The sequence below is a fragment of the Saccostrea cucullata genome, unplaced genomic scaffold (assembly GCF_032062105.1).
Source record: "Saccostrea cucullata isolate Sc308-1 unplaced genomic scaffold, CSIRO_AGI_Scuc_v1 ctg2368, whole genome shotgun sequence".
In the NCBI taxonomy this organism is placed as follows: Eukaryota; Metazoa; Mollusca; class Bivalvia; order Ostreida; family Ostreidae; genus Saccostrea; species Saccostrea cuccullata.
In genome coordinates, this window is record NW_026932547.1 from 110,649 (window position 1) to 122,339 (window position 11,691).

General features: G+C 32.2%; 1 protein-coding gene across 1 annotated transcript; it reads right to left on the reverse strand.

Moving 5' to 3' along the window:
• Nucleotides 1-311: 311 nt before the first annotated feature.
• On the reverse strand, nt 312-3,154 carry LOC134235374 (monocarboxylate transporter 2-like). The gene is made up of 5 exons (XM_062717510.1): nt 2,979-3,154; nt 2,629-2,772; nt 1,691-2,455; nt 1,549-1,599; nt 312-514 (listed from the first exon to the last, which is right to left on the reverse strand). Exons 1-5 carry the CDS (start codon nt 3,145-3,147, stop codon nt 312-314), a joined length of 1,332 nt encoding a protein of 443 aa, XP_062573494.1. The 5' UTR covers nt 3,148-3,154.
• Between the last annotated feature and the right edge of the window lie 8,537 nt (nt 3,155-11,691).

The window sequence follows — 11,691 nt, forward strand, 5'->3', positions numbered from 1 at the left end:
TGGTATATAGCATTAAGACACAGAATAGAGAAGGATATGGAGATAACGAACAGTATTCAATATCAAAATCCATAAAACAATACAAAATAGAGCAAACACGGACTTCCGAAAAGTCAGAGGTGGTATCAGGTACCATGGGGGAGTGAGCATTCCCGGTCACAGCCGCCGTGTGCTCCTTGTCATGATCGGGAAATAACGGGAAAATCCGTCGTTAATTATAATTCAGTGTATAAATAATGAACTAACAAGACGTATTAGTATGACTCAGTTGTTAAGAAATGCAATCAGTTGCTAATACTAGTACAAGTACTTCATTTTAATCTTTGTCTTTCTTCGATGTACATGTATATCGTTCTTTCGTCCTCTTCGACTGATTCTTCATTTCCATCCTCTATCATTGTATTCTCATTCTCAGTACTTCTTCTCTGGTCTTCATTCATCTCAGGAACACTTGATTTTCTCATTGTCAAAATCATCAATACTTCAAACACGCCAGCCATCATGTACAAAAATCCTAAGTAGGCAAAGCTAATTTATTTTTAACATTGAATTTTTTTTTATTTAGTTTATCTATAGAGAAATTGGGAGACGTTGTAAATTTTTTATTACATTTGCAAATGTTTAATTTGAAATGAAAAACGATAGAAAGCAATCATTTGAATTGATTCTTTTATTGAATTCAATGCTTTAATGATGAATGCAATTGTTTAGTTAAAAAATATTACAAAAGTTAAAATATGATATTTACACACACAAGCATTGTATATTTAATTTTTTCCTCTCAGAGAAAACATCTATAGCATTCTTTGTCCCAAGAAAGAAGAAGGTACAGATTGAGCTTTAATGTGCCCTAAGAATTGAATGGTCTTAAAAAGTTATGATATTGGCTTTAATAATAGTTGAGTATATAAATATGATATATCATGAAAGAATACGGCATGAATGAGGTCCTTTCTGGTAGTATGACGTCATTAATTTGGTGCATTTCTAAGTTTCATGCAGAAAAGCCTCAAAATGACTCATTTCTGTGTTTATTTTCCTTAAGAAAATAGTGTCTGCCACCGTCGCCCACTTTAATTTTTGGATATATTATGTAAACTGTTATGAAAAATCACATATCTCAAAATCTTTCCGGGCGACGGTGGCAGAGTATGTTTTCTGAAAGAAAATTCTACTGAAAATTGATGTCTTCTGCAACTTTTTAAGAAAATACGGGAAAATGCACAAGTTAATAACGTCACAATTAGCATTAAGGAAGTCATATGAGAAACACGATTAGTGGATTCTTGCTGCAGGGAATTTCTACGATTTAGAAAGAATGAATTTTGTTTTCTTATATCACTTTCATATTTTAGAAAAATATTGGGCTTACTTTGTTTTGAAACTGTACCTTCTTCTTTTTTCTATATATGCCGTCAAATGGAATTTTTTAATTCTAGAAATACATTTCAAACCAATACAAAGATATAAAACAACAATATAACATACGTACTTAATACTAAATCAGAGAATATAATGTCATAACATTTAAAACTGGAAAGAACTTACCAGAGATTCCAAATACAACAGAATACCCTCCACTAACTTCTTTTATATTATCTGTAAAAACAAGACAATGAATTAAATCAATTTATAAAATTAACATTTAAATATTAAATAAGAATGAAAAACCAGAATACCTCGTATATACCTCCTATGACAGGTCCTGATAAGAAACCTATTCCGCTCGTCAACATTTCAATACCAAATGCTGTTGACGTTTGTTTGATACCAATAATTTCAACTGTTATAGTCGTCAAGAGCGACCAAACTCCGCTAGAATACAACCCAAGCACTATCGAATAGAACATCTTCCCTGCAAAAGCAGTCCCAACCATAGGCAGAAATGCCGTACATAGGGACAGTATGAAATATGATCCCATATACAATATTTTGCCGTCTATTTGTTTATCTGATGCTGCTAAACCAATGATTACTCTTGAAAAATAGTTGAATATCCCATAGATAGAAATTAACGAGGCAGCTTCCAGCTCTGAAGAACCTGTACTTTTATAGTAGTCTGGCAGAAAAAGCACAGATGTATTCAAACTTGTACTCCAACATAAAATACTGATGCATAGAAGACAGAAGGCACCATTAGAAAAAAGCTTCCTAAGGTCATGAACTACTACTTTCAACCTCTCTGAGAACTTTTGAGGTTTTTTTCTCTCCCTTTCTATATCATGAATTCCTATGCACATAGTAAAAACACAAGTTTGGAGACTGATTGCTGAGAGAAGGAGAAAGGTTCCATCAATTCCATATGTCCTAAGGAGGAACTCGGTAAATAAGGGGAATACTGTTACACCCAAGCCTGTCCCTGACACCACTACCCCCGTAGCTACACTGACTTTTTTATGGAAGTGGTATCCTACGACTAGGACACTGGCGGAATACATCATTGATTGACCGATTCCTGAAACACAAAATATTATATTTACAAAAGTTAAAACAACTTTCTGCGTGAATTGGAGTGATGTGAAATTTATGAAATAATTAGAAATTGTCCCTTCAAAACAACTACAGAGTACATTGTGCCTACAAAAATGTTTAATTTTGACTAATATTTCTGAATTATGTTTAACATACCCGAAATAATCCCGTAACAGACTACAACAAGTTCAATGCTTGGTGAAAAACTTGATACAAGGAAGCCAGCAAAGTTTAGGAATGCCCCAATAAAAAAAGCAGTCCTACAGGTTAGTGTATTAATCACCGAAGTGGATATAGGACCTGAAATATGAATCTTTTTTATACATTCTTATCTAGCTTGACAGTTGAATTAGAAGTAAATAATTATGTTAATAATAGATTTTATAGATTTTAAACACTCAAATTTTCTATCTTCAGGATTCATTGTATTGAATATCAATGACTAGCTAGGTTTACTTGAATCAGTAAGGTGGTGTACAATAACGGTTAGTCACCGGATTTCTCACCAGCTAAGCAGAAAACACTCGTGAACAGAGCACCTGCCAGGGCCACCTCTGAAGGAGATTCTGGGAATTTTTCAACCAGTCCAAAATGGATAATTCCCGCCGAATACCCCAAACTACCTCCCAGAAAGTTGTTAATGAAAGCTGCTAGAAGCACAATCGAATTTTTCATTGTATGGGTCTTGAGTTTCATTGTATGGGTCTTGAGAATGTCACAAAATGGACTTCATGCCTTAAAAAATGGATCTGCTTAAGAAGTGCACAGTAGTGTTTAGTCTATTGAATTATTCATTGTCAAAACTAATGGTGCTATCGTATTAGTCAAGACATTCGAAGTGCGCATCATTTCACTCATATTTAATACTCAGTTTAGTCTTGGCTTTCGTCTTTTTCAGTCCTACCCATTTTCACCTGAAATGTAGAAATAATATTTTGTTATCAATACGTCGTTCCGCTTGGATAGATGTGATATAAACAGGTTTATCCAGTGAACTTTTGATGCAAGTTTAAAGCTGTGGGGCATGAATGTTTTCGATTGAACGTAGTAAACACTCTTATCAAATCAAAAAATTATAATTTTAATAATAAAACTAACGGGATTGTTATACCCTTACCTTTTTCAATTGTTGTTTTCTGATTTTTTTTTCTATATTTTGTATATTAACTGCAGACAGTTTTCATATCGCTTTCCAACATGCACACAAGATATCTTTCTGGATACATACACACAACAGAAAGTAGTGTATACACAGTAAAATATCGAGAAGTTCCGAAAGGCTTCTTTCTAGGTTAATTAACCATAACAAAATATAAAAAAAAAAAAACACCTAGGAAATGCTAAGAAGTCAATGCTCTTTGCTAAATGGCATATGAAATCACTTAAATTAGAATTCCTCTTTTTCTGCTGGAAAAATATGGCTACATTCTTATATATATAGGGTTATACTTGCATTCACGTATCATTCACTGTTTATCGATGTTCTCAGTCCAAGCACATTACATGTACGTAACCACTTAACTTAAGTCGTACAAATTTTGTATATACAGTGTATTTATTCTATTGCTGTTACATATAGTTGCTCCCATGTATATTTTATGTAATATAAAATGAGTGAATCAAATTCTACAGAAGTACAAATTATCAGAGATTGGAAATCGAGAAAGAATATTATAATGTTTTGGTATTTACAATGGTATTATTTTGACAAAGAAATGTCATCCTTAAAATTAAATGTATTACTTATGGTAATTAATAAGTTTTTTTTCAGTTTTACATATTGTGTTTGCAAATTCGATTAGTATTACCTTTTCTATGAAAAAGGAAATTTAGCAAGAGTGAATTTAGCATACTATTGAAAGCCGTTTCCTATCTAATATATGCACACGTAATTTCTATTATAACTTGTAAGTTACGTAATGTCAATACTGATTTGATTTAAGTTATTTATCTTCACATACGACTATTCGTGTTTTCTCTAATATAAACATGACTTTCGTTGACCCTGGAATTTGATACATTTTTTTTATAGTTTGAAACGATCCATCTGTGTTCATTATTTTAGAGGTGAAAAAAAGAATCAGATAGATTACGTACATGATTAGTATGTACCGGTCTCTGGTGACAAAGCAGGTAACAAAATTGCCTTTGATTGTAAGGCTCATTATTTAAATTGCATTTTAGAGGAACTGGGATTAAATTCTACAAGTGGTATTCAAAGTTATACCCATAACTTCCTTAGTAAGTGGGAAATTCTTCAAAATCTTATGTCCGTTTTGAAGTTTGTAAATATTTCAAACAATATTGTATTTGGATTACTATACATCTCTACCGGATTCCAAAACTTCATGAAAATCCTTACTAAAAAAGATACATAGCGGGCTCCAGTCAATGATCTCTTTCTTTACTTCTCACTACAATATTTACAGTAGCAAAGAAAAAAATGAAATTTTAAATTAACAACATATGAATAAATTAACAACATAAATATTTACGACTTTTCAACTTGATTTCAAACAATTCCTATGAAAAATTAAAGTCCCGGCTTAGTTTCATCATTGACAGCTGCGTTTTAATAAAATTAAAACTCGTAATTTAACTTACCTTGTCATTGGTCATTTACAATTATATTGTTGCAAAAACATCATGATTGTACACACAAGTATACTCTGAAGTTGATATTAAAAAGATGCTTGAGTTTTTGATTGAATATATGTATGTGGTGTTTGGAGACCAGGTCTTCCAACAATCCATTGAATCCACCGGGGGTACAATTTGCAATCCATTATAAGAAAACCTATTGTTGTATCCATGTGAAGCAGAATTAGTTTAAAGTCTTATACGTGAAAACCAGAAATCACTTAATATGTGTGGCCGTCAACTCGACATTTAGATATATCGAAGACGTATTGTTAATTAACAGTGGTTATATCCGTATTTATGACCATGCGATATACAACTGTATCCTGGTGAGCTTGAAATCAAAGAAACAATAGAGTCTGATAAAGTTGTTTTACATTTGAATATATAACTGAAAAAAGACGTTAATGGTAATCCAACAACCAAGTTTTATTATAAACATGATTACTAACTTTTCAATCGTCAACTTCTCGTATTTAGACACTAATATACCTTTATCACCTGCATACGCCCCGGATTTATTTCTCTCTGTTCATTAATACGAAAAAGAATGTTCTGCGTATGATAAATTTCTGAAACGAGGTATGTTATTGACAAACAAGATGATGAAATAAGAAAATCAGCTGTCTCATTTCAAATTATCAGTTCTATGGTCGATACAATGACCTTATGAGCAAATACTATCAATAATTTAGTTAAATGCCGACTGACGTTTTTCATTCTAATTGTTAGACCATTACTTACAGACTAAATTTTCAACATGTTTTTCCATTTTTCCAGATCATGACTAGGAGCACACAAAGGGTGTAACCGGTCTGCAGGGGATGCTCTCTCTTCCAGGGCAGATAATCCCATCTCTAAAGTTTTAAAGGCCCGTGTTTACTCAACTTGCATTGTTTAGTGGACTTTTAAGCTTGAATACTGTTCTTTATCTGCATATATTCTATTGTATGTCTCATATGGGAAGCTTACATGAGCAATATATACTATTTTTAATCTTAATTTTTTTTCAATTCTTATTCAATCATATTTGTCTTAAATTTAAACAAAGTTGTGTTGGATATTAACATAATTATGCAGCATATTGCCATTAATATCCCGCATATTTATTTAACCTGTAAAACTTGTATATATCTAGGAAAATACCACTTTATTTCAGGATGGTGTCAATTTACCTACTTGACCTGAAGGATATATAGAACTTTTAAGGCATCGTCGAACTTCTAAAACCCACCTGTAGAATACAGGGTGTTTGTAAAGAGAGATGTAAAAAGGAAACTTTGACTATTATTTTACAATCAAGTTATTCTTAAGCAATAAATATTTCAATGAAATACAGTAATCGTATTTTTTTTACTACATTTATGTATGTTATAATAAATATGTGTAATCAGGAATTTCACGTATATCCTAACATGTTCAGTAAGTACATGTATTAACTGGCTGTTTTAGGAAATACATGTAATAAGTTAAATGGTTAGGATTTACATGTATTTACTGAAAATTTTAGAGAGTTTTACACGTGTTTACTGATACTATGTTGTATTATTAACATTCTTCTAAAAACAACATGACTTTATATATAAAAGTATTTTAAAAATAATTTAGTATGCCAGTAAAATACTCAGTATATGGAGATACATTTTAAAATGTAAAAAGAAACATACAGTGTATGTGTTAAAAACATTTCGTTTACTTATTACTTAAGTCAAATGTTTCTTTTAAAAAAAAGTCCTTAATGATATTCTAATTACATATACCAAGCTTTACGATAAAGGTGCATGATGACTTTCACTTTTCAATCATCAACTTCCCTTACTCAATATACCTTTTTTGCAGCAATATATCTTTATCACCTGCATACGGAGTGTATACCTCTCAGTTGATTCGATAAGCAAGAGCATGCTCTACAAAGAAACAATCTCTAACGAGGTAAATTATTGATAAACTATAGGTAATAAAACAAGAATAAAAACTGTGTCGTTGAAAGTCATCATTTCGATGGTTCTGTGGTTAAAACGATGACCTCGCCAGCAAATACAGTCTATCATTACATGTAAGTCAAGTGCTAACTGACGTTTTTTATACTAATTTTAGGCCATTGTTAACACATCTTTATTTACCGATAATGACAACGAGCACAGCCGGTCTGCAAGGAATATTCATTCCACCGTGGCACCTGGTCCAACTATTGATGTTTTATATGTCTATGATTGCTCTACTCCCAAAAATTTATTTGTATTCTTAAATGGACTTTTGAGCTTGAAAACTGATATTTCATTTTACCTCATGTTTACCCCTTTATCCTGTGGATAATTTACTCATTGGATATTTTTTGATATCCCACATTGGATAAAACATTGAATTAAAAGAATCTCCCATGGTTTGTGGTTGAATATGATTTTTACCCAACCCGGTTTGAGTTTTTTATCCCTAAGCCAAGGCTCGTGAATAAAAGATTTTCTTAAAAAACACAACTCATAGGATACAAATCATGTATTCAACCACAAATCATGAGAGATCCTATGTTTGCTAATTAGAAATTTCCGACATATATTCTATTTGATAGTCCAAAGGCATCGAGATAAACCCAAGTCTGAACTGAGAAAAATATCTTCATCAAAGTATAAATAAGTGTCCATAGAACTAACATTTTTAGCCCTGAAATATATTGATATTTTTTTTTTACATTTTTCTTATTTTTTAATTTCATAAACTCAAACAGGAAAGATTTCGTATTTTGTTATTCTTTCTTCGACATATATAGTGAACAGTTGTATCTATAAGCTAAATTAAAATTTTACAAAGATATGTTTCTACATTGCATAAAAATCACACTCTGATGAGCGGCAAACTACCACTGCTAAAAGGTCTTTACCTTAAGCAACATTTTATCTTTTTGAGATAAAAAATGGATTTAACAAAGGTGTTATCATTGTTAATAAAACTGCAATTATCACTATTAAAGGAGGTTTTACAATCTATAATATTGTTTAACGTCTTAGTATCAAGTTTAAATACATAGAGTACCGAGTCATACTGTGGGAGAAATTTCACTGCAGTTATCTTTCTTCCCATAATTAATAGAAAGCTGACATTAAAAGCTGATATAGTGTTTGCAATCTGGGATGAATAAATAAATATACGCAGACGTTGTCCCTATTTGCTTGTTATTTCTTTATTAGGGCGTTGGCCTAGCATGTATTTTGTCTACCATGAAGCCCATTTTTCAAAGCACAATAATGATTCTTTGTTAGCAGACTCATTCATAGAGGTGTTGACTAACGTTAATATTAGCTGATATTACGGATATATTCATTGGTATTTATTTTTCATCATGTAATATCCACCAATTTAAATATTTGTGAATGATTAATGAAAAGGAAAAACGGTTCAGTGGTTAAACATCAAATGTATGTGACAATCCTAAATTAAAAATTCTCATAAAATCTCCCGTTTAATAATTATTATTATTTATTATCATTAAATTAGAAATATTTAATTATTATAAGCCTTATCTCATGAATTCATCTTTGATGCTTAGAAATTTCAACCTTTACCCTAAAAAACATGTTCTTTTTATATAATATTATGGTCAAGTTAGCTGGAGCATTCATTGTTTTTGTTTCCTTCAGGAATTAAGAATACGTAGGGTATGCTCTTGCGTATCTATGAATTAAAATAGTTTATAATATCAATGAACTCGATATTGTAAACAAACAAATTGTTACAAGTGCGAAGGTTTCTATTCATTTTATTCAGATTCCTCTCACTTAACACAACTGGATATACAATTTATACGAAAGATCATCAACAATATGCATATATCCAAGAATTTGCCTTTTTCATGAGACCTCTTTTGAGGAATAGCAATGAGAGCTACAAAAATAAAAGAATTTTTTAATCTGAATACCTCATCATGAACCTTCAATACTAAAAACAGATATTTCTTTATTCTGAATGTCAAACCTTTTTAAAAAAAAAAGGTTTGTCTATCACAAAAATGAGTTACTCTGTATGTTTAAGTGCAAGATACACGGCATCCTATTAGCTTGGACAAATGATAAACCCTTTTGCTCGATCTGTAGAGCTCTGGACTGGTAAGCCAAAGGTCCTAGGTTCAAATCCGTTTGGTGGCAAAATCATGTCTTTGTTACATGAAAAATGGAGAAAACGAACATTTACCATGCTCAAACGTCGATTGTTAGCAAATTATATATATAAGCAGAGCCATCAAGGACCTTTAAATTTGGCGCCAAATAGAAAGCAAAACAGTCTGTTGAGATTGAAAGTGATTGATCCCAGAGCTTTAGCGCAACAGGGGTTGGCATTCAAAAAGAGGTAAGGAAAACTCTATTTCTGGTAGCGGACAATGTGGTAGTTTTAAAAAAAATACATCCATGCAACTAGCTTTAGGCAGTGGTTTTACCCTTATCGTGATCAGTAGAGTATGGAATTGGCAAGCCAGACGTCCTAGGTTCAAATTTATCTGCAGACAAAAACGTCACTGTTACATACGTAATTGCACATCTGTATATATCTCCTATGTATAACACAATTAATTAATGCATAAATTCAGCATTAATTCATAAAACTCATTTCTACTAGTGATATCATTTAGTTCCTGTACTTATTACCCCTAAGATATTCATGTCTCTGTATATGTCTGAATATACATACTTTAGAATTTTTCGATGATCCTACCCAGAGGAGATGTGTTTTGTGATCATAGCACAGGCTGTATGGATATTCTATTTCTTGTTGTTCTGTCATCAGCACTGCTAGGAAATGACCATCTTCGTCAATCATCCGAACTGTCTTTGTGTATATATCACACACAAGAATGTGTGAAAGTGCATCTGTACAAATTCCACGTGGTTGAAATTTCGATCCTACTGCACTCCCTGTATAAGAGAACCGGTGTGTTCCTTGAGAGTCTGTAACCACTATGGCACCGTAGTCAGGGTCAGTTTTAAGGTCAGAAACAATCACATCTCCATTTTGATTTTCTGTGATATAATTGGGATTAACATACAATACCTGACCTGAGTTGTGTTGAATTTCTTCTCCTGTACTGTTGTACCTACTTATCTTAGCTGTTAATGTATCCAATTTAATCATTCCGATAAGTAAATCGTCATTGCAAGAACTGCAGCAGAGACACCATACTGCCCAAGGCTTTGATACATTTAGCACTTGAAGTATTGTTTCTTTACTTAAAGAGAGTTTGTTGATGTTACCATAACTATCTAAGTAAATCAGATCTTCATCTCTAGTCACCGTGTGAGGACAATTTATGTAAAATTTATCTTTCAGACAATACAAGGGGTTACCCGTTGTATCTATCAAATTAATTCTGTTTACGCTATTGATCCATGCTCGGTCTGATGACACACAGGAGATATGACGAATAACAGCATTACGAACCTTTGAAGGTTTCCAATGCGCTGTGAAAGACTTCCGTAACATTGGCCTAGAAATCACTTTCAACAGTTGTTTGCTTTTTACTTGTCTTTTTCCTTTCTCTTTCATTTCGATGTTTCTCAAAAGCGTTAAAAGTTCCCATTTATTATCATGCAATATTGGAGAGCGAAACTGTACTGAAAATGTATCGGGTTTGTCTTTGATTTGGGGGATACTGTTTTTCTTTAAAAATAGGAGGAACTTTATTGCTTTGTTTGCTGATTGTTCAGATCTGTGTACATATTTCTCTAGAGATCCTATGTATATACTTTCTTTTTGTTTTAACTTTGAGTTCAGGTAAAGTTTAAGTTTCCTGATGTCCTCAAGTGAAACATCTATTTGATATTTTAGCTTTTCAGCTTTCATAATCATGTTTTTCTCCAGTTGGGATATTTGTATTTGACAATACCTGAAATCAGAATTAATTTCTGCCATTATACCACGATTTTGCAACAAAATATTACTTCTGATGTGAAATATGTTTTCCTTATTTTCTTTCTGGTGAGTTTCATACACCGATTTTATACCCTGTACTTCTGTGCTTTACACAGAAAGAACAAATAGGAAGTTCGCACTCAAGACACCACATTTCACAAAACTTGTTATGGTGTTTCGTACATGTTTCTAGTATCATCCTTAATTCTTCATCCTTTAAAAAGCCGATCACTACATCATGTTCTTTGGTGTCAAAGTCTATCAAATGTTCCTCCTTACATGGTACACACAGATCTTGTTTACATGTCCTGCAGTAGTACTCTGTATTGCTCTTACACTGAGAACACTCTGGTGGTTTTAACTGTGTTGGGAAAGGTTTATTCATAATGCTTTGGTTATATTAAGTGCATCAACCTTTTTGGTTGTTAAATGTCCTTTCTTTTTACATATTCTGGAGCAACCTACAATGAAAATCAAAGTACTGAAAGTACTGAAAAGCGGTTAGCATGCTTTCATCTAATACTGTATGTACCGAAAAAAGTGCATGAAATGATGATATTTAAGTATGCATATCTTTGTCCAATGTTATCAGAGAAAAAATAACAGGCATTCTGTTTTTGTAATACTTTACTTAATAGTAAAACCAATAACATTCCAAACTGATGTCACAGATGGATGCAA